At 44.9% G+C, this 24,521-nt stretch overlaps 1 protein-coding gene across 1 annotated transcript in view; it reads right to left on the reverse strand.

The window, feature by feature from the left end:
- The window catches only part of TMEM132B (transmembrane protein 132B), a gene marked incomplete at its 5' end in the record, with an annotated part of 178,881 nt that overhangs the window by 8,620 nt on the left and 145,740 nt on the right, over window positions 1-24,521 (reverse strand). Inside the window, one exon of the mRNA XM_008949343.1 lies at window positions 3,905-4,110. Within this exon, the coding sequence (XP_008947591.1) occupies window positions 3,905-4,110 (206 nt within the window). The remainder of the gene's footprint in view (window positions 1-3,904; window positions 4,111-24,521) is intronic.

The raw sequence follows: 24,521 nt of genomic DNA on the forward strand, positions 1-24,521 counted from the left end.
AGTAACCTAAATGCCTGACACTGAGGAATATGCTGGAGTCATACTGTGTGATGGCTGCCTCCCTGGGAGCCTCAAGGAACAATGTGCTAGCCCAGTTGCAAATATTTACTTAAATGATATCTCCAGCTTGTTCTGTGAGACGTTGGCCGTGCAGTTCCTACCAATGCACGCTGCAGCCACTCGCCCCACGGGAACGGCTGAGCAGAGCTACTGCAGGAACTTCAAGAAGGTAATTATTTGGCAGATGCATGAGGAATCAGAATAAATGTTCTTGTTAGACTAGCAGAGTCTGCCTGGGCCTCTTCTACACTCTAATATTTGACTTTTCTTTCAATGTACACCTTCCATTTGCAGAGGCTGTGGGCTTTTCTGCAGCCTGCTGAAGGCGTTTCTGCCAGCCCGCTCTCCTTCGAGGAGTCAGGAGTGGCTCCACGGAGCTGACCTGCAGCTGGAAAGGAAGGCTCTGCACATCTGCAGTGGCCATGGATCAAGGTCTCCTCTGGATAATAATCAAGGTTTGCCATATATTTACAGGCTGATCTGGTAAATTGTCTTCCTGCTCTTACATAAATGACTTTTCTCCCCCCAGTTTCTGGGGTGAGAGCAGCCTGGTTCTCCTGTCTGTTCCTCTAGCAAGTTCTGCTCTCACAGCAGTTCACACCAGGTGAGAATCACCACACTTCAAACTGAGCTAGGCAGGTGGCATTTCTCAAATGTTTGTAGAGACGTTGTCTTTTTGGTTGCTTTGTGAAAATATTCAAGAAGTTAGGTAAGCACACATGTCTGTAATCACCTGCATTTTACAATTACAAACATGACAGGGTTTATAGGGAGAAGCAATGCATTTTATGAGATCAACAACCAGTGGAAAGAACAGATGTGATCTGGGGCATATAAACACTTTTCAGGTCTGCAATAGCAGCAGCTGTATTCAGATGGAGAACAGCCATGCTGAGGCAGTAGTTTCACAGGCATTTCTTTTGTCAACAGCACCAATAAAAACATTTAAAATAGTATTGTAAACCCAGTTATATTTTGCTGTCTGGCTCAGCCCCTCAGAGAAGTGAACCAGGAGAGCCACGCTGAGCATGTGGAAATGAGGCAGTGGAGCCAGGGAGCCAAAGGAGATGAAGGAATGTCTGGAGACTGCTGAAGTGTCTCTGCACAAGCCACATAAGAAATGCTCAAAAATTCTACCTTCTGTATATTGATGAGTTACTTTATAGCAATGTTTAGTTCTTGCCAAGAAGACAAGGGAGTGGTGTGAGGATACCAACCCTGGTGGACATGAGGAGAGTAGAATATTCTTTTGTCTGTGGTGAGAAATGAAGAAGACACATGACAATCCTCCCAAGACTGCCCCTGAGGACAGTGACATAGTTTCAGTTGACCTGTGTGCCATGTGCAACTGAACTGGAAGTTCAGGCTGCCTAAGCCTGCTGGCAGGGTCTTCTGAAAGAATCCATGTGTTAGACACCCTCTTCTTTTCAAATTAACTTCCTTTAAGGATAGATATCAAAACTGTCAAACAAATTGCAAATATTGTCTCTTACATGAAACTGAAGCAACACAGCTCTGTGGCTACCACACCTGCTGGGAAATGCTTGGATTCATTTTTTTTAAAAGATTAAAGGACTCTCCTCTCTCTTTCAAACCTATTCTCAGGTAAGACACAAGACAATTTTCTCACTGTCCAGCACTAATGCTGCATTATACATATGTGTATGGCACATACTGGGCAGGCACTGTGGAGAATTACAGGCTGGACCACTGTTCAGAATCAGCAAATGTGGCCTCTGGCTGTGTGACTGAATGAGGATTTAGGAAACCAACCTGCAGCTCCTGACTGTAGTCCAAGTGTCTTGTGTGCTTCAGGTCACCATTTAAAAACTCATCAGAAACAGCCCCCACCCCCAATGTTTTGGATACTGGGAAACATGTAGCTATGATGGAGATGGGGATATCAGCTAATTAAAAATCAGAGAGGAAAATAAAAAAACAGACCCCAAGGAAAAACCACACAAATCTAGAAACGAAGGAAATGTAAAAACTTTACATACAAAGTAAATGACAGAGCAAGCACAACTAATGCTAGTCTTAGACTGCCTGTTGATTTAGAATACCCACCCTAAAGCTAGAAAAAGTCACCATGAATGTTCCAAAAAGAACAAGGAAGAATTTATTTGTAGTTGAAACCTTTCCTGTTCACACGGGCATGGGCTGCTGAGAGACAGTGTCATAAACTACCAGCTGCAGTCCTGGGGAACGACACGGTGTCTGTGCCTCCTCCTCCACCCTCCATGGAGAACACTTGCTGAAGCTGGGCCAGCAGTTCACATGCAGCCTGAGCAGCCACAAACTCACACCTCTGGCCAGCTTGCAAGCAGAACAGACTCTCAGACCATTACCTTTATTTCAGCTGGCTGAATAAATCAGACCTACACACCAGGGGGTAAATTCCAGCACTGTGTGTAATGAGTTTGAAGTCAGAACGTCCACAGCTGATAACCACAGTTGCATGTCTAACTCACGGAGCTTGCTGCTGAAAGTTTACTCCTATAACAAACATCAACAGCCTAATCCTGCAGCCATTTACTCAGCAAAATCCCCACTGGTTTTAGCAGGGGCTGTGCCTAAGGGAGCATTGCAGCACTAAGCACATTACAGGCAGAAGAAGGTAAGTTAAGTGAAACTTTAAACAGCCAGCCTATGTTCCTTCCTCACCTAGCACCTCCCTTCCTGCCACAAATGGCAACTTTGGCACTGAAGCAAACACACAAATTTCTCTTGTGCCAGATCCTCACCACCTCTTCCATCACATCCAGAAAAAATGTCCACATATCCAAGAGGTGAGTCAGTCCCCTCCTCTGCAGCTCATGTCTGAGTAACCTGTAAATTCTGTCCCTTAGTTTTATGCCCTCATAAAGTGTTAGATCATTCTACTCTGCTGCTGTCTGGCTCTTTAAGGCCCTCCAGCAGCTGAGATGCTCTCCTGGGCAAATGGAGTGCTTTAGCTAGGGCTGCCACAGCGTTCAGCTCTGCAGCTCCTCTGCCAGCAACGCTTTTCCACTGCCTTATAAATCTCAGCCGGTGTCACGCCTTGCTCTCCACTAGTATTTTTCAACTTTGCCTGAAATCCACCAATATAGAAGTGTTCCTGGAAGTTCTTAATCTTGCAAATTGTCCAAATGATCATTATTCTAGAATGAGTATTTTCAGCTGGGAATGCTGGGAACAGAGCTCAAAATCCACACCCCTCCCCCTTTTTGCCCCATCCACATTTGTCCTGGTAGAGTTCATTCATCACAATACAGTCTTCAGTAGAAGCATTAGTGGTTTTTTTGCCTAATTCAGATCTGCTGTCATGTTTCAGCCAGGTCTGCTGTACAGTGCATCTGCACAGAGACTGAACAATCATCTGGAGATAGAGATTCCTAGAATGATTTGGGTTGGAAGGGACTTTTTAAGAATCCAGTGCCCCTGCCAGTGCCTATGACCTGACTCCTTCCTTGGCGCTATTTTATTTATAGCACTGTAGACAGAAACTTTAACACCAGCACTGCTGAGTATCACACACACACTCACACAGAGTTACATACAGGATGGGAGAGGTCCAGCTCTTTTTCCTCAGATTTGCACATCAGAGTGTACGATACGATTTGCTGAGATTGTGTGGAATCGATTAACGCTCCAGGCAAAGCCACTGACTTTTAAACTATATAGATCAGGATAAAATGCAGCCTACTGCTATCACTGCTGGGTCTTGTAAGGGAGGCTAAGACAGCCTGTAAAGCTAATTTTAAACAGAGAGTTTAGATTCTGAGAAATGCTCTAAAAATCTGTTATGTTCTAAAATGAGAGGCCCTGAAGATGTCTCTGGGCTGTGCCAGTGCTGCGAGCATACCTTTTATTGGAGGTGACGGGTATCCTCCAGCCTTTGATCTGGCTAAGCTCCGTGTCAGAGATCTCTATCTGCAGCGGGAGCCTTGGAACCCAGACCGTCACTTCTAACTGGGTGGTAAAATGCTGATAAGTGAAGTTAACAATAGTATCCACTTTGCTTTTCATTTCCTTCCCATTAACGAAGATGGAGTCACAGCTGTCAGAAACCTTAAAAAAAAAAAATAATTGGGAAATAAATAAAAGTTCCTGAGGAAGCACAAGGAATGATACATCAGTCCAAAGACAACACTGATAATGTGAGGCATGCATATTGCATTTTCAGTTTTCTAATTAGTAGCAAACAGTGATAAATAGACCCCAGGGAAACAGTTCTGCTTTCCTCAATGGATACTACTCAAACTACAAAAATAATTTAATGATGTTATATAACCTATGTGAATCTTTTATACCAGGCAAATTAAACTCTTCATGAATCAAACTCCATGTGCATCAAAGTTTATGTTTACAACTTGCTTAAAGAACCTGGAAAAAAATGGGGCCATATGTTAGTAAGAAAAAGACTGACTCAGAACCATAAAACAGAATCCTTTCCTTTTTCCTTGAGCACTGTAACACTGAAAGGCATAGATCCCCTTGTGGCTCATGAGCAGAAGTGCAGCAGAAGCATTAATTTTTAGAACTTCTCAGTAATTGTGTTAGCAAACTGTACTCATAGTTGCTTTGTGTCGATATATGAAATTACTGCCAAAACTAGTATGTGGGCTCTGCACTAACACTCATCTGCCCTCTTGGCCTCAGGGATCCTCTGGCCCAGAATCAGGGGCCTGAGCACCGATCACGTTTATATAAAGACCGTGATGCAGCGACACACCCGACCTGCATGCTGGAAAGCCAGAACTCCTGCACCAGGTAGGGGGTTTAATCCGTGTATAAAAAGGTGTGTGCGTACTCAGAGTCAGATACTCACACAGACACTTTAATGTGTAACGTATTCATCTGTGTGTACAGACATGTATACCTGTGCGTGGACGTGGGCTGCATCTATCTACAGGTCTGCATTCTGCTTTGAAGCAAGGAGGAGGTGATAGTCTCCAACAGAGTCCAGGTACCGTGGGTTTAATCTTTTACGACCGTGGCTTGCGAGGTGTAGTTGTGTTACTGAAATGGCCTTTGTTCTCTTGTCAGGACTGCTCTGTGCCACGCTGTGTAATGCACTGGGACTCAGATCTGAAGGGATTCTGGCTAAGCCAGTGATTACATTCTGGTTTACTGCAGTTACTGAGATAACTCATGTCGACTTCAGTGGGGAATGTGCTGAAACAGGTTGATTTTGCTCTGCAAACATACCTCAAATCTTTTCTGATAGTAACAGGAATTAGGGGTTACTGAACCAAGAAAAATTACAGATAATGTGCAGTAGACTTTTTATAGTTTCCTCACAGGAATTCCTCACATATGACTATGAAATTAAGTTTGTCCTGCTTTAAATCTCAGATTAACATCATTTTTTAGCTCTATCACGGTATATTGCTCTTAGATGGACAACACCTGAGTTCAGCAGTCATATGGAGCACATCTAAATCAGAAAATTTTGCCTAAACAGCTCTCATAATGCTTTGAAGATTCACAGGCAACCTGCTAAGAATCAGCTACTTCAGAAGCAAAAGAATACAAGGAGCTTTTATGCAGGTCATTCAGTGAGAAGTTTTATTTCCAGAATTATTGTGACAACATTGAAAATTATGGCAACTCTCAAGGCAAGCATGGAAGGAGAAACATCTGGGAAGCACTGTTGATCTGTTGGTATTTATCCACCGAACATCACCCATATCAAATGACTCTTTCACATGCAGAGAGACACTGCAGCCAGTCTCTCCAGAGTCCCCTTTTATAACATCACTGTACACCTCACATCATTCTCCTGTGTTGGCTGTTGTTACGCAACAGCTTTGCTAAAAATATTGTCAAGTGCCTTGAGATCCCTCTTAGAAAAGCTCACTGTCTGTTGCCTTCCTCTCTCTATGCCATACCCATATAAAAAGAGCTGCACTTCCACAGTTGCCATTTTCAAGTCAGCTTCTCAAATCCTAATCAATGTTCTGAAACTCCAATCAACTGCTTTTTCAACAAGGGCCTAAGCCAGTTTGTGAGGGATGGGGCAAAGGAAACCAAGGCACTCTTCTGGAGGGAACACCCCTTCCACTGAGATGCTTAATGAGTGCAGGAATTTAAACAAATAAAAACTCCAGCTATCTGATAAAGAGCTTAAAATGGACTCCAGGCTCAGGAGTATCACAAATGAGATAGAGCATACTCAGAATCTTTGTTTCCCGCTCATAATGTGTCACAAGTGTCTCTGGAAAAGTTTAAGCACATTAAGCAAGCCCATTAATTGAATGAGCATTTGAGATTCTAAACCATAAAGCCTACACCTAGGGAGTTTTGTGAGAATTAATACAAGACAGAAATAATTAAGAAAACTCAAAGAGGGAGGGATAAACATCAAGACTGGATCTGGGGAATAACTAATATCTGACATGACGGCAGCTAATATTTTAGATTCTCTTCTTGCTGCTTAAAATGTTCTTGTCTTCTTGTCAGCAGGCAAGAAAGGTGCTAAATTAGGGAACTGAAAGATGGACTTTAATTGTAGCTGTAAAAAAATCAGGTTAGGCTTACAAATTTCATAGATTATATGTCTAGACAGAGCCATTCAGTCATTTATATACTGACCAAGAGGTAAGGATAAATCAGGTATACCTAACCATGCTCTAGAAGTTCACCAAGTGGCCTTGTGTATAGTTCAGAGCTTGTGTTTCACTTAAGTGTATCTTCCAGAAAATAATGCAACCTCGACAAGAGAACTTGGAGAGAGACATTGTTGTCTCACTTCTCTATCTGGATTTTGGGTTTAGTCTATTAGGTACAAGCAAACCAAAGAATTTAAAGGAAAGTTAAATTTGTGCAAATAAGGGTGGAAAACACAGCAGCCAGCTGAACCCTGTGGGTCATGTGGAACCATGACCTCTGCTAACTGTTCAGGCTAGATGAAAGCTCACCTGAGGAAGCCTGTTACACTCACACACCATGGTTCACCCACTACACCTTACAGCTGTTGTTACTTGAAAGTAGATTTGGTTCATCTGAAGGAAATGAGACCCTGAAGCATGCGTGTTCATGCTAACAGCACCCTGACTGCTCCAAAGTGAAGAGGGAATGAGACAGCCACATTGAGCGCTGGGGTCTTGGTGCCAGCTGGATTCTCTGGCTGATGGCCTAGAGGAAATGTTCCCCTTCCATTTCTCCCCTTTAAGTCAGTCTTCTCTGTACTCTTCCAGTCACACTCTGACTGCCAGAAGTGGCTCACGGTGCTGCTGGAAGGGGAACTCACACAACCTGCTGCTGGAGTTTGGGGAGCACATGTGTTGACATCAGAAGCACTTGGGTTCCCCATGGGGCAAGCTGTGGGGCAGCGGGGCAGAGCTACGTTAGCAGGTCACTTAACACACAGGTTTCTTTTGAGCTGCTGGAACAAAGAGCTGTGAAATCTCTCCTGCAAACACTACACAATGAGAGGACACAGCAAAAACTTAGCAAAACCTCTCATCTAAAATGCACCAAGCGAGCCTGCGTAAAACAGTCTGTCCCCATCCACTGTCAACTGCCTGGCAAATCCAAAAGTGCTGTGTGAGCGAGCTGGCCTGCAGGAGGGCAGGCCGCCCGGCGATGGGCTCTGGTATGCAGGTCAGGAGAAAGAGCTGCAATTAACCTCGCCGGGCTGTGAAGCAGGTGGTTGGCTCCAGTCCCCGGGAGTCGTTGTAGAAAGCACAATTTGCCCTGCACAGCCTGTCACAGCCCCCTCATTTGAGACTAATCCAGCACAAAAGCAGCTCGTAGTCCAAAGGAGTAATTGGGAAACCATTCGATGTTAGGTCAGCAAAGGTTTCTACACCCTTTGGGGGAACAGGTAGAATGGAGGGAACGTGAATTGAGAAGACACCAAGTCATGCCTGCTGCGTGGGTCATCTCTCTGGGCAGGCTTGGGTCCAGCGCTCACTCCTCACCCTCGGCTTGCGGGGTGTTTCGTAAGGAGACTGGATGAGACAGGCAGAGCAGAAACAGTGTGAAGCAAGTGACCCAGAGATGTAAGAGTGGTACCAAGTACAATGCCAAACTATCCTGTGGCACTTTTCAGCTGTGAATTTTTGACACACCAAAACCAAAAGGCTGGTGCTATTTCTACAACCTATTTATAGAAGAGCAAACTGAAGTGCATGTACAGTGTTCATCAGCACTGGGTCTAACAGTCTGTTCAGCTGAGAGTTGCAGCTATTTGGTTATTCAGTCAGGACCCCAAATGATTTAAATTTGAAGTCAAATTCACCCTGGAAAAGGGATCCTTTGTACACTGGCTTTCAAAAGAGCCCTCACTAGTACTTTTTTTAAGTTTACTAGGACAGATGGCCAGATCTCTTCAGCTTTGCAAACTTATTTTTCATCAGCAAACCCCACCCTTGTTCCAATCCCTGCCTGACATAGTGCTATTCCTGATGTCCAGCGCAGCAGCCAGAGCCCAGGACACAGTCTGGCTGCAGCCACCAAAGTCTTCTGCAAAGAGGCCCACCTACCACTGGTCATGGGAGGCAAACTCTTGTGGAAGAAGAGGCAGGAATGACAGACCAACAATTTGTGGACTTTTATAAAAGGTCAGAGGAACAAGTGCTGCTTTGCAGTGAATGTGTGAGGGATGCAAAGTTTCAGGCTTGTGGCTGAGGCTGTAAAGAGAACAACTGTAACAAGATTTTAAAATGCACAGTGCCTGGTGTAAATGGCTCGCTCTCCTAATAATCTGAAAGCTGTAATTTTGGTGTATTTCCTGGCCTTCTTTTCTACCTTTTCTGTGGTATTGTGCCTGGCATTCTCTTGTTAGCCCATTAGGAAGGAGTCACTGAGCTCCTTCAAACCCTTACGTTGTGTGGGTTACTTCTGCCTCTTAGCATGTTTTTATATGGCCACAGCACGGCTGTGTGTGTTTTTTTCTTTTTTTCTGGTTTGGATCATTTTCTACTTTATTTTTATTATTGCTACATGTTTGTAGCACAGTTTGAAATTACTTCCTCAGCCTGAGGAACATGGCTTAGTGTTTGGGTAATAGTTGGAGAGAAAAAGAAGGATTATTCTTCTTATCCTCTTCTTTCAAACAGCTAGTGACTGCTGTGCCTGCCCTGGCTCCTGGCCCCTTCACCGTGCACTGCCCGGAGCCATTGCTGGTATCACTCCTAAATCAACAAAGGGAAGGCAAGATATGCCCCAAGTCTTCAGACAAATAAACAAATCAGGATTTTCCCAAACACTTTTCAGCTCAGAAATGCTGGTTTTATGTAAATTCAGTTATTCCTGATCATAGTCAGACTAGAAAGCAGCAGACTGTAGTTGTGTTATGTCATCACATGTTCTTTATTCTAGTGCACAGTATTTATCCATACACATGTTAAGTGGTAACTTAAAAGTAGAAATTTTCATTAGGTGGTATTTCCCTTTTAAAATTAAAGCTAACTGGCCAGGGTTGAATTGCAGTTCTCCCCCAGAACAATGTATTGTCTCTTTTCAGGCTCGTGTGGCAGAGCCAGTCCAGTGTCTCACCCTGTGCCACTAACTGCACACAAACCTCTGCAAAGCGCTTCTGGGCCACCCCGTGAGACTCGTGTCTCTCCTGTGCTGCTGGCAGCACTGATGTGCAGGACTCCAACAGCAAGAAGCCGTGTTGTCCACCAGGACCTGGCGAGGTGAGAAGCACCCTGTGAGGAGCCACTGCCCCTGCTGCTGGCACCACGCCGCAGCACAGTGCCACTGCCTGCCCTGTACCTATCAGAGCATTGTGTCTGGCCCAACAACGCTTTCAGTGCAGCCTCCTCCCCAGGCAGGGCTTCTTCTGTGCAGTTAACTCTGACAGCAGTTCTGCTTCCCCTTGCCCCAGCTCATTATCTGTACTGGGGGCTGCAGATACTCTCTTCAAGCAATTTGAGGCAAACGGTAAATTCAGGCTAGCAAATTATAAGGTGCTGAAACTAAAACTAATGAAAACAGAAGTTTTATTCCCTTTTAATTTTAAACATGTGCAGAATAGTCTTGGAAGTGTCATTTTTGAAACCATCTTTTCATGTTAATTTGTATTTATTGGCAAATCAGTTTTCCAAGTACCGTTCTCTGGAATAGCTGCTGTAGTTTCAGATGTAAGTGTTGGCTATAAGAATCCCTCAAGATATATTCTAAGGTTTGCTTCCTACTTAGAAACAATAGCAAGAGTTTAAGTCAAGTATTCCCCATCCCACACATTCAGTATGTGTTTGCTTTTCATCTTACTGGTGCATAATGATGTTACACAGGAACAGTAAACAAACTGCATGATTCAATGCAGTCCAGTAGCTCTACTTACAAATGTGAATATAATGATTCCACCCCCCATTACCAACCTTCACTGGAGAAGAAAAACTGTATTATGTCAAGGTGGGCCTGAAGTATTTCCAATGCTCTTCACCTTAAGTAATCCTAAATTTGCAATATCTACCAAGAAGACCACATATTATTTCCACACTGAAACAAGAGGTATCAGCAATCTTGTTGTCTGGGGAAATTTGAACTGGGGTAGGAAGGCTTGTCCAGCCCCCACAGCACTGTGCTAACCTGTAACAACAGGCCAGTCACATCATCTGGCACAAGAATATTGCTGTGCTTGGGCTGGTTATTTTCAGATACACCTGCTCTTCTTTTAATTACCAAAAATCTTACAACTGTTGAAGTCAATCAAATTGAATTAAGTGGGGAATGAGCAAGCATCAAAGGCCAGAGTTTCAGAGGCTAGCAGGCATTTAACCAAGTAGGTGGAGATTTCCACCACCACACAAATGAGTCCATCGGGAAGTCCAGGCCATTTTGAAATGATCATTTTGTAATGGCTGTTCTCCCCAGTTTTATTCTTCTAAAGAACTGAAGTGGGAGATTCAAAACTCATGTCTGGGCTTCAAGTTTCTCTTGTTAGAGGCAGAAGTGCAATCTCACGATCACTTGCTTTGAAAGCGAGGAGCTAGTGGGAGCACAAGTGCTCCAGCACTCAGCCCAACCCAGGGCCAGTTCGAGGGCCATGGCTACAACGAGCCACACAGTGGCCGGTGCAGACACAGGCAGGAACTCTGTAACCCTGTTTGCCAGACTGGGCCCACCCCGAGCTCTACTTATGGCAGGGCTACAAAATACAACCCCAAATTTATACTCGGGTCTGAAATGTAATGAGGAGAGTCAGAAGCAAGATTGAGAGGAAAACCTTTTGTCCAGGAAAGCAGAGACTTGGAAAAGCAGATAATAAACTGAAGTGCTGTGTGTTCAGGAGACCAGGAAAGCACGATGGGCTGAGTGCTGGGCTTCTGGAGGGGACCCCCAGTTCCACACGTGCACAGGGCTCCACATGGACAACACGGGACCACTTTATAGCAGCTCAGCAGCAGTTAGCACAACAGTGTTACTGATAGCTTCCTGTTCCACTGAAGGAGCATCTGCTCATTTTCTCTGTAGATGTCACTATTTAGTACTACTGATGAAGAGAAGCAGGATATTGGGGAGGAGGGAGATGAGACTACATATAGCCTGTAATGATGTGAATGGACATTCGAAGTTTTAGAGTGTTTTTACCTTTTAACCCCCATTGAAATGCACTGAACTAGAGGGAAGGACAGGATGGAAGACATTAACATTTTGGTTTCACAATAGAGACAATTGCTGTGGCTTGGAAAAGGTGCAATGATCCATGAATGTACAATGAGAATGTAAAAACCTGCTGTACTGAATGAAGTGTGTGCTATTCAAAAACTGTTGATCTATGCAACACGATTAAACACCACATGAGCTGTGCCAGGGCTTCGGTCCCAGGTGCAGAGCAGCTGCTCTCCTGCAGGTTCCAGCACACTGGCAGGGGCGTGCCTGCAGGAGATGGGGAGTTTGGCGGCGGCTCAGGTTGAAAGGGGAGGAGCAGAGAAGGTGAGTGTGCTCTCAGACTCCAGCCTGCTGCTCAGCCCGACTGAATCCAGGCTCAGCAATTGCTGCTGTGCGGCCACGGCGGTGGCACAGCTGCTAGGAAGGGCAGATGCTCTGGCATTTGCTTCTTATTGATTATGGAGAGTGAATCCTGGAAGTGATTGGGGGGCAGCTAATAGCAGTACACGGTGGCTGCCAAAATGTTCTCTGCTCCATCTACCACGCGCCTTTACTAATCAGCTGAGCTTTTAATTGAACTACAAAAATCAAGTTGAGAAATGATGTCAGAATTAGAAGTTACTGTTTCTGCTCTCCTGCTGATTTATAGAATCACAGAATTGTTTTGGTTCGAAGAGACCCTTTAAGATCAAGTCCAACCACTAACCCAGCACTGCCAGGTCACACTAACCCATGTCCCTCAGCACCACATCTCCACAGCTTTTAAACCCCTCCAGGGATGGGGACTCCACCAATTCCCTGGTCAGCCTGTTTCAGGGCTTGACAAGCCTTTTTGGGAAGACATTTTTCCTAATATCCAACTTAAACCTCCCCTAGTGCAACTTGAGGCTACTTCCCCTTGTCCTAGCAACCCATCATCACTATGTGCAAATGCAGAAACAGAGATAATCTTCACTAGGTCAAATCAACGACCATAATAAGAAGCTAGTGTCTTCAGAAGATAAAAGAACACTCACAGTACCTGGAATAGACAGTGGCTGGTTCATCAGAAATGTCAGGTCCCCTGCACAAGAAGAGATGATGCCTGACACCAGCAACTAAAAGATGGGGGTGGCTGTGTTGCTACTGGTCTTAGCACAGACATTTCTACACTCAGTTAGGAAACCAGATGTGACTCTGCGACAGTATGTGAAAGAAAAATGGGATGCAACTGGTAGGGGACACAACATGCCTCTTTTAGGATTGATGCAACCTTCACTGAAACCAAGGAGAGACTTTCTACTGATTTAATGGCCTCAGACCAGGAGTTTTAAAGGATGCAAGGACGCCACTGTCTCTTGTAATTCAATGACAGCCAACTGTGACACAAGCTTAGAATAGGGAGATTTTTTGGCAGTGTTTCTTCAGAGGCTGAAGTTCTTTGGTACATCATACTTCAAGTTGTTTGGACAAACTGCAATTATCTTTTTATTGATAGAGCAGAAGCTCCACTGCCAAGATGAGGAAGAGCAGATGCACATGAAACTTACTTAACTCATGTGGTTCAAGCTCATTTAAATCTCAGCATTGTATGTGTTTGGGGGTGGCTTCAGAAACACTTTTTTTTCCATTCAACCAGTGCTTTTGTTGATGAGAACACCAGGACCAGAGCTCAGAGCAGAATCTCCTGCTTCCTTGTCCACTTGCAATCAAAACCATGCCAGTCCAATTCTTGCTCCATGAGTTTCTATTGCTTTTAAGCAATCTAGTATGCAAGTCAGCACAGCTTCTACTTGCCTTGCCACCGTGATGCAGTACCTGTGCTGGGCTAACACCCTCCCCAGACAGGCTCGAGATCTCTAGCCAGACATCTTCATTCTCTGCACGGAGACGAAGGATCTCGCACCAGCACAAATTCTAAGCACACACTTGTCTGAGGTGGCTTTCCCTTAAGTATTTGATCCTTAAACTTCTGCACATTAGGCATTACCAACACTTGCTAGTTTAAGTAAATATCCACACATTTCATATTCATCAGCTGGTATCCCAGGAGGGCTTAAGAGCTGTTTATCTGGTGAAACCCCAGCATACAGTGCCAGCTCTTTCTTGCACCAGTTCTAACTGTAAACACTGAGCCTGTTCTGTAAGAACTGTTCATTATGTGTAGCTAACACATGTTTGAGCTATAAGCAACCACCCTTGCTTTTCCCTCTCTTCTCCCACCCTGCTTGAATTACTCACACAAATGAGGTTATAGGCTGACGGAATCATTTACACATCATTGAGAAAAGTAAGGGGGGAAAATATTCAGGCAGATGCAACATACTTCAGTTCCACTGAGATTCTTTGTAAAATAATGGGCTTTAAAAGTAATCTTCTGTGTACTAAGTAAACTTAGTGTTCATGATTCATGACACTAATCCCCACGACTGAAATTTAAGATCTAAGGCTCCATGAAATTAAAAGAAAAAGAAACAATTACATGCATATTCATTCCATTTCCTGTAATGCATCCTTCAGTTTTCCCAAAGAAATATTAACAGGGGAAGTGGAGGTTTCTAAAGAATGTGGACTTGAAAAGACCAGCAGGTCAGCTGCAACTACTGAAGCTAACCAGCTCTTCTGTGCCTGCTGGTTTCTCGATGCTCCTGGAGAATTCAACTCACCTCATCTCCAACAATTATTTCATAGGTGCTACAAAAAAGAGCATGCAAAAAGCTCGAGGACAGTAAGTGTGTCTGGGCCTCCTGCAGGATCCTGCCCAGCTGCACAGAAACACTGTGGTAAGCAGGAGGATGCTCACAACAGGAGCACCACACGGGACGTCCCTGTGCTGCCCCTGCTGGAGTCCCTGACTCCAGCAAGGAAAGGAGCCCTGTATTCTGCTGCTCCCACCAAGGGACAACTGCACCCCTTCCCTACGAGTGCAATTTGAACATACAGCAGCTACAGCAGCACCACAAAGCCACAAGCCCAGAAGAAGCCTGGAGAGCCAAGTAATAAAGCTTGTGAGCTCAACACAGTATCAGAAGTAGTGTGCTAAGCCACGGATGTTAGCCACACGGTCGAGCCTTTCATGTTGGCACCAGGACGAAAGGATACACCAAAAGATCAACAGAATACCAGTGAAAAAGCCCAAAGGGAGCTTTTAAATACACAGCAGTACACTTTTATCTTGTAAAGAAAACTGTGGTCCTATGTCTAGATACTAGTGCACCAACACTCCTAAGTCATCCCAGCCGGTTTTCAGTCTCTGAGCAACAAATAATTTATTAACTAGTGAAAAAGGGACATTCAGACAGTGAAAAGAGCCCAAAAAAGCAGCCCTTAAACTGCATTCGTTCAGCCAAGCGCTTCAATAAAATAATATGGAGAGAATGTCAAAAGCCTTTATCTAAAGAAATCACATTCCTTCAGTCATCCTACAAGACTGGACTATACCAGCCTGTTTTATTCATCTAATACCTGACAATGCAGAAGACAGGCATGCAGAGAGAGTTCCCTATTCAGCAATGGAAAAAGCCAAGCAGCACAGATAGATATAAATCAAAGAACTGAGTTTAGAGAGACACAAAGATAGTGCAAGTTCCTCACATATGCAACAGGGTCAAATGATTTCTACATATCCCTGTTGCACTGCATGCACTTACAGTCCTGATAATGCTTCTCCTTTTAGGGCAACACTCAAAATATTTGGTGCTTTCTAGGAAAATTCCCATTCCTGGAGTCATATTAGTCTGTGGAAAAAAGAAGCACTTAATTTTTCAAGTGACAAAAAGCACCTGTCTGTCATGGGTGCTAAAACAGTTTTAAAATGTGGACTCCCTAAAGGCTGGAAATACAGATGAGCTCCAAAAGGGCCCCAAAAGTATTTTGAACCTGATTTTTAGCCAATGTTGTCCCTTCTCTGGAAGGAGGGTCTGTATGTGCCTGTAAGGCCAGTATTTTAATTTTAATATTCTGATATACTGTGCATAGCAAAAAACACTTTTTAAATGATGGTATTAATGTAACAATACATGGGGGCTTTATCTACAGCACAGGGAAGATGAGATAGGAAGTGTCCATTGGCTACAGAAGAGAAGACAGAGAAAATGGGAGTTCTGCTCTTTCCCATCATCTCCATTCCCAGCCCAGATGTCCCAGCTCCCACACGAGCCCTGGCTCTGGGCTGTGCTGTGCCATCCCCGTGGTGACTGCCCGTGCTGAGCTGTGCTCCTGCAGACGGGTACCTCCAGGGGATGCTCCTGGACAGTCACCCAGGGAAACAGGGGGAGGTCCTTGAGGATGAATGCACTGAAAATAAAAATGTCTCAGTGTATAAACAGATGGACAGATTTCCATTCAAGTGTTCAGTCTCGGGGCTCTTGAAATTGTCAGGACATGACTGAATGACGCAGCAGATATTTTCCAAGAAAATAGTTCACCTCTCTTTAATGTCACAATGACCATTGTGAGGCTGAGCTTAATGCCTTAATGCAAAGTGCTGGATTTGCTGCCCTCCAGAAACAGCTCTAAGATTGAGCTGAAGATAGCATGCTTCAGTTGTGACACAGCCTCAGTTCAGAACCTTAAATTCTGCTTACAAATTCAAGGGAATGACTACACCATACGTACCTAAGCTGCACCTCAGTCAGCTGGAATCCCTTGAAAATAGGGCCCTATACAACCCTCTGTTTCTAAGGGCTGTACACCTACAAATCCTACAGAAGCTAAGGCTTCTCACCAGAGCAGGGGAGGAGGCAAGATAAAAGCAGGGGAAGTTTAAGGGTGGAGGGAACAACAGTCAGCTGGAATCCCTTGAAAATAGGGCCCTATACAACACTGTTTCTAAAGGCTGTACACCTACAAATCCTACTCCTAGCTAAGGCTTCTCGCCAGAGCAGGGGAGGAAAAATCCAAGGTAAAAGCAGGGGAAGTTTAAGGGTGGAGGGAACAGCCTCTGGGCTCAGAGGCACCCAAGGCAGAGGGTGCCCTGGGCAAATCTCCCCCGTGTCACCCGCACGGGGCCAACAGTTGCACGGCTTCCCAGTCACAGGGGGGTTTACAGAGAGCTCATCAGTTACAAGAATGAAAATCTGATCTGATCGCAGCAGCAACTGCTTTTGTGTTCTCCACCTGGAACATTAGAGGAGTGAATTGTCCCTCTGGTGCAGGAAGGAGCAGGGACTGGAACGGAACAAACCCTGCAGGCGCAGCCCCGCTCAGGGAGAAGGCTCAGGGTGAAGCCTGCTCCGTTACTCTCTGCTGTTTGACTTTTATTGTGTCAATAAATCCAAACTCCAACGAGGGGGAAAACAGCACATCTTGGGTAGAGTGTCTGTGCAGAAAACGCCTGGTGCAATTACAATACAAGCGCGTGGCTCCTGCACTGATAGCAATGCAGTGAGGATGGAAATGTGTTCATTGACACGCCCCGACGGTGTAAGTGCTCTCTATCTAAAGGCTCTGTGGGACTCAGGGGACACTGGCATCTCCTGCTGACACCTCCCACCCTTTTTTCCTCCTTGATTAGCATGCTGGAGCTTTCAACCTTCAAGTGTCTGCCACAGTGGGCAGAGGCTGGTGCTAAGGAAATGTCATTGCTGAGGATGAGATCTTCCCCTACACGTGACTACCCAAACCTGCCATTCTGCCTCACATGGCACATACCTGCCACAAGTCACTGAATGATGTCTGTATTTCTCTGCTAGTCATCTCCATGTATTTTAGAAAGAGAATTAACTGTCATAATCCTTTTTTTATGAAGAAGAGAACACAGGTTGTTAAAACCCTCAGAGAAGAGGAGCCCTGAGGACACATGGAGCATGGCTCAGAAGCAGCTTTTGGGCAGGTGGCCCTGCACCGAGCAGCCCGGGGTTGCCAGGGCCAAAGCTCCCAGAGATCACAGCAGAAACCTGTGCTGGGGGCTACACACCTGAGGACTAGTCAGGTCTGCAAAACATGTAACAGACCATGGAGTTTTCTCTTTCAAGGAGAATTTTTTTAAAACCTACTAATCACAGTGAGAACAAATGTCAAAATGCCTACATCTTGGATGACACAAAATTTACCTTTTTCCACAGAGCCCTTCAGAAACCATGACCTATAAAAATCAATAGTTTGCTATTGACTTTAAGTTAAAGACAGAGATTGAGTTAGCAGAAAAATCAGTGCAGAGGTACCTGACTTCCATTGCTCTCTTCACTGCATCATCTTTGCTCCAAAGCCCACGTGACCTGGGAGGACTGAGCTTCCTTCTCATCAGATAAGACCCTATTAAAATGCAGCTACAGGTGAGGGTTCTTGCTACCTGTCAGTCCTTCTCCCATCTGCAGCCACATGCACTTGTATGAACTCTATTTAAATGCCAAGGTAGCTCTCTAAAGCTCTGTGGCTTCCCCATTTAATCTGGGCAAAAATAACCCTTCCAACTCATGCATGAAGGATAAATGACAAACTGCAGTGTGCTACCATAGGTTTTCTGTTCTACTTTTGGATTTTTCTCTTTTGGTTTGTTTTTTAACATCTTCCCTTAGGGTTATGTAGGTACAGAAAAACATGCTACAGCTAAAGCAAATGAGGAAAAAAACAAGAGGACCAGAACAAGATCTTTCTTTTCTTAAAGTTAGACCACTTCACTCCATCACAAGGCAAGTATATGTAAAAGCCACATACAAATTAACAATACAGCCCAAATCCTGGAATCACATAAAACATATAACACGCTTGCCTCTTTTATCAGCTGTGGAATGGTGAAGCAGGGTGGTGTATTTTGCCAAGTATGGACAATCAGCACAGGCAATAAGGTTTTTTTGTAAGCCTGAGAAAATTCACAAAAGTATCTCTGAAATAGTAAATGTTTATAGTTAGTGGATTCTGTTGGCTGCTCGCCCTGACAAGGATGTAAACGTCGGCAAACTTTCTCACAACTCTGAGCTGTGCCAGGGCTGACAGAGTGCAGGGACAGTGGCTTTTGCCAATCAGTAGCTTGACTCAGGCATGTGAACAGGCTGGTTAACCTGTGGGGCTCGGGGGGCTGTCGCTTGTCTGCTAGAAAAGGCTGAAAAGCTTTGCAGTAAACAGATTTTACAGCAGACCCTCTGCAGTGAGTCTCTTCTCTCCGGAGCCCCTTCCCGACAGCCAGCACTTATGATTTGCCTTTGCCAACCAGAAAGCCTGAAGGGGCATCATGGATGTAGCAGGAATATATTGACCAGCAGTGTAAACAAAGGATGAGCAGACCAGGGAAGGATGCTTGGCTTGATCACGTGCATTTATCTGCATTTCTCTGATGATGCCACATTTTCCCTGATCACCCAGACATGTTCCCTAAAAGCCTCTGGTGTGGGCCTCAGGACACACAGGTTTGTTTAAAGCCTCTGCCAGTGATACAGCACAGAAGGAGCCTGACAGGTTCATCAGACCATAACACTAGTGCCTGTCTGCAAGGGAGGGGTGTTGCCACTCCTGTTCAGAGGGTCAAATGATGCTGGGGTTGGAAGCTGCTCAAACAATGGGGCAAAGAGGTGCTTGGACAGTAAGTTCATTGGGTTTTTTGGTGGTGTTATACACAGAGAGCTACTGAAAGAATGAAGATGCAGACAGTGTAAAAAAAAGAACATTTCTAGATTGTGCCTGAAAAGAAAACGGTGTCATTAAAAATGGTGCTTTGTTACAAATCCTTTAAAAAAGGGATAGGAAAAGCCTCTGTTAAAAATCCCTAGGAACAGAGATGGGGAAAGCTATAGAATGTGAATACAAAGCAGGCTGACAGCGCTGACAAATGTACCTGATCGAGCTGCACTTAGTTAGCCTGGGTTTTGGTTAAATGTATTGCAATTTTGCATGTACTACATGCATTGCAGGCTCAGGTCTCTGAGCCCAAGATGAATCCCTTGCCATGGCTCTGACCCAGATGAGCTGAAGTTAGCAGAGATGTTATATGAAGTGTAGTCAGGCTGCTGGTCCCAAGCAGGCTTACTGGGGGGGATGTGATTAGATGAACAGCCAGGTGCAATCCAGATGTGAGGTGTTCCACGTGAAGAAACTACTTTCACATGAAAACCTGGGTTACCTGGGTTACCTTACTTTCAACTCCTAGCTTGCTCCAGCTACAAGTAAAAAAAGTTAATGTGAATAACAGATTTCATTTTTTAATGTATCCTTTTCCTTTTGCACTGTTGTTTTCTGGAGACACTTCCTTCCCCATCCGTACAAGCTGAACAGAGACAAGGTCATCCTGGGGTACCTCTGTCACACTCCTGCCCCAGCAGGACACACGTCCTCTGCAACTCCTATTGCATCCCAGGCACCCCACCACAGGGTAATGGGTGCTACGCCGTGGGTTTAACTGTAAAAGTCAGCACCTGGCTCACTACATTTTACCTTTATTTTCTTTAAGAAACTCATGTTCTCTCTCTGCTTCACTGATCTTGGAGTTTTCTTAATACTGGCTTCTCTTCTGACATCGCGTGGATTTTTCTTTCACAGCGTTGGTGCTGCAAGTGCACTTTGGCTGCTGTGGTAGGACAGCTGTCATCTCTCCTCTGTGGCTTCATTTCTCTCTTCATCCTCAAATCTTCAAATAGTTTCTTGCATTGATCTCCCACTTCTGTGGCAAAGAAGGGCTTAGTGAAGTTTTGTTTGAGATTTTAACTACACCTGCTGCCAATAACCATACATTTTTTTTCTGTTATTCACCCCATTCTCTGATAGATTTCATATTCTTCCCCTCTAGGCATTTCTTGGTGGTGCTTTTTTTTTTTCCAGGTCTTCTCTCATTTTTGTCCATTAAAGATCTTAGAGCTTATAGCTATGTGGCTTCCCCCATCTGTTTTGTTCTCTACACATAAAGACTTTCAAAACGGGGTTAAGGTACTGGGATCCCCACATCCTTTTCATTTATGTTGGTGATGAGTGCCTAGGATGACCCTTCGGGACATTTAAGAGCTGGACAGTCAATGTGTCCAGGCCAGAAGGTTTGCTGCACTTGCACAGAAGCCTGTGATCCGGTGGGATATGCAGTCACGAGGGAGGCATCTCCCCCTGTGCCTGAGGAAATTCCAAAACCTAAGGCAGGATTATTAAAATAATCTTTAAAATATGAGCTCTAGAGCTTCTAGAGTAACTGGAACCTCACCCACAGACCTCCTGCCTTGCTAGGGAGTGTCTTGCCAGTGAGCAGCAGCAGGGCAGAGTCACAACATTGCTGTGACCTTTGCCTACGCCTGCTTTCAAAGAAGGGACTACTCATGAGTTGAAGAAAAATTATTTCTGCCTGCCAATAACCTCATCTTTGTAGCATGACATGTCCCTGCAGCAGGCATCGCTGAAGTTAGTTTGTGGCTACCAAAGCTATTAGATTCTGTTTACTGAATATTAAAATCTCATGTTTTATGCAGGTGATAGATGTCGTCCTATTGATTTAAGTTGAGAGAGCACCCTTTCTTCTGGTAGTCAGATGTTTATTTTCCTACACTTTGCTGCCTGCCTTGTTGCCTAACACGACAGCCTCTGCAGCTGGTGCAGGTCACCAGTGTTCAGAGAACTCATGTTCAATGCAGGGCATTTGCACTTATCGATGCAGCATTAAGGGCCATTCTTGTGCAGATCTATTCTGCCTTGCCAGTCTAGAGTCCACTTCATTTCTAGCTATGCACTCAGGTTCAAGGGGATTATTCAGAGAAGATTGTGTTCAAATGCAATCACCAAAACACACTCCTGGTTTCCTGTGCTGCTCACAAGGCTGCTATCCAGAAAACACACTTGCACTTTGAGGCTTGCACCTCACACACAGTCCCTGAAAGGCACTGCCAGAATCTTCAGAAGCCATGGAAAAGGTTTGGTCAGAAGGTCCATTTCTCATGAGGTAAAAAGGAGAACTCAGCTGACGACAGTTAGACAGCTCCAGTGGGTCTCTCCTGCCTTCCTGGAGGGCTGTACACGCCCAGAGGCTGTACCTATGGCAGTGGGGCTAAGCAAGGGTGCATCAACATCCTGCCCTGAGTTAGGGAGTTGGGAAAGGATGGGCTCCTCCAGACAGATTTCTGCTCTTCAGGATACCTCAGTATTTCTTTCCCTTAGTTCTGTTCTTGTCTTTCAGTCTCATCTTAGCCTTCTTTATTTAGAATCACCTTCATTTTCAGCTACCTCAGGCTTTTCCTTGAGCTTATTGCAGCTCTTTCTGAACTCCCAGTGACAGACAGAAAAATAATTATTTGGAAGACAGGCAGCAGCAGCCACCTTCAAAATCTCTTCAGTCTCACTAAATAGGATCCCTTCCCATCCTGCCCCACAGCCACTCACACAATGTCAGCAACCTTCTCCAAGGAGTCACGCTCCTGTACAAAGCCATCTGTGTATGCTTCAAATGGGCTGAAGCTGGAGGCATTTTCTTACAAGAATTAAGGAGATCAAAGTTGGCAACAATATAGTTTTCCTCAGTAAAATTAGTTACACAAGATGAAAATATCAATAATAACATAAGGCGATAAAACAAGCCACATTGTCAAGTTTGCTAAGAACAGAAGGGCCTAGCAAATGGCTGTCTACTAGACTTTAGACAACCATACTCACCAACAACACTGTGAAAAACAAACAAGCTGTAACTGGAGTAGTTCTAGTTGCATGGTATCCACAGAGAACACTGAGAACCATCCATACATCACGGGCATTTGCTTTAGTAACCACACAGCACAAACGAGAAGCTTCCCAGTAGCTCAACTCTCCCCTCTAACAGAGCTGGCTGGATCCTCCCCATCTCACCACGGTTAAATGCAGCTGTGTAGGACTTGGCTGCACCCGGGTGGTTTCCTCCAGTGCTAGGCTGCACAAGGAGACAAGAAGCCAGCCCTGGGGAGGCTAACAGGAGGTGCTGCAGGACAGGCTGCACGGTGGGGAGACACAACTGTGCCACCCTGCTGTAAGGAAAAGGCAGCCCCAGATTTGCAGCTGCTGTTTCCCCTCTACCCTTTATTTGCTTCAGAGTTACCCTGTCCTCACTTAACAGTACTCAGGTCCTGATCTTCACTCAGTAATTTTGCAAGTGTTTGCTTGGCAATTACAGTGCACAAAATGTACTTAAAACACAGCAACGATGGATTTACTCCAAGGAAGGATCTTCTCACTTTACACTGATAATCTCTCATGCTAAACTCACTACACAGGTTGGGGAAAATCTAAAAGTCTACAGCTTCTGCATGGCAGAGACTATTTAAGTCTGCAGTTCTCTAGTATTGTTGTATTGAAATCTTTTATTTTGGGGATGGCAATAAAAGATACAGAGAGAAAAATCTCCCCTGGCAACATGTACTCTTGAAAGGCCCTTTCAAAGCAAACATTCCAGCAGTGAGAAATATTTTGGCACGCTGCGTTCCCATCTTCTCCCTCCTTCCCTCACTGCCCTCCCAGCCTTTGCTCTTAGTATTGGAATAATAATTTCCTCCTGCCCCACGTGACAGAACACTTCACATCACCCTCCTGTGCCTGGCTGGGGACGGCCTCGCAATCAGAGGTTACATCCTTCCATACGGCGCTATCAGTATTTCATGTGTCTTTGCAGCCAATTGTTATCAGCTGGCCACATAGCATTCAGGTTTTTGGTAAAAGAAAATAATCATTGCATACTGAAATACTGATTGTATCAAATGGCAACTAGACTGGAAGACACTAATCACGCTGTGTTCAGGCGATTAAAAACTCACTTGGAAAATTGGTGCTTGCTGAGTCTCTTTGGAAAGAAATGAATTAAGAAGGAAAACAATAAGGAAGGGCATACATTAATTTTGCTCTGCAGTGGATAATGCTGAGTGTAAGAGATCTAAGGAAGAACTGTGTGTCTTAAGGATTTCCTTTTATGTTTTCAGAAGCAAACCTGAGAGCCACTGAAGAGAGATTGCAAATTAAATACAAACAGTAATCGCAGAAGCAGCAATTGGAAGAAAGTGAATAAATAAAGCATATAAATAGGAGATAGCATTTCCTGCTAGGAACTTACCATTTCTGACAATGCACCTCAAACAAAGAACTCCCCCTCGCTGGCAATCCTGCTGGGCAATCTCCATTCTCCATTCCCTGGGTAATGTCATTCCCCTCCCCACTGATGAACTTCACGGGGTGTTTGTACCAGTACCTCAGTCAAGGGTTGCCTGCCAGCATGTCTGTACTGTAGGAAGCCCTGGGTACCTCTTGTTCGGCTGTGAGATCAGAGGGTAGGGCTGTGTCCACACCAATTTTACACAGAGCTGAGCACACTGACAGCACTCCACAAATAATAAGTGCACGTGACTCAAATAAATACCCAAATCTTCTTCAGTAAGGCACACATACATTTTACAGCCTTTTCTTGACATTGGCAAGATTTCACATAGCTCTGCTCATTATTCCCCAGTTTATAACAACACATCCTTTTCTCTGGGTCATGGCAGATTTCAGATCTGGACTCACACTGAAGGGAGGTTTTATTCTCCAGCCCAGAGCAGGACTGTGCTGCTCAGCCCACAGGACACCCCAGGTGCTCTCTAGCTGGAGCAGGCTGGATTCCCTTTGAAGGAGCTGCAGAGTTCATGTGTTTTTACTGGAAGGCCATCATGTAGCTTCCCACATGAGCAGTCCTTACTCTCACACAGTAAATGGGGCTATTTGCACAATCATTATGGGAGCAAAACCAGAACAGGAGTAACCATTACAGTATCTGTAACGTCTATCACATGGATGTTATGCACAGGGATACACACCTCTGTACAGCACAGCTCTGCCCGACTCTGCCATCTTTGCAGTGCTCCCCCTTCCCTGGTCAGAGCACACCTGCGAGCTCTGGCGTTCCCATTCACAGTGGGTGAACCAGAGCAGAGCATTTCACCTCTCAAAGTGCCCGTTGTGTTTACAAGCCTGCCTGCCACCCCACCAAAGCACCCGGACACAGCGACCGCTCTTATGGGACACGCGGCTCT

The sequence above is a fragment of the Merops nubicus genome, unplaced genomic scaffold (genome assembly GCF_000691845.1).
Source record: "Merops nubicus isolate BGI_N331 unplaced genomic scaffold, ASM69184v1 scaffold181, whole genome shotgun sequence".
In the NCBI taxonomy this organism is placed as follows: Eukaryota; Metazoa; Chordata; class Aves; order Coraciiformes; family Meropidae; genus Merops; species Merops nubicus.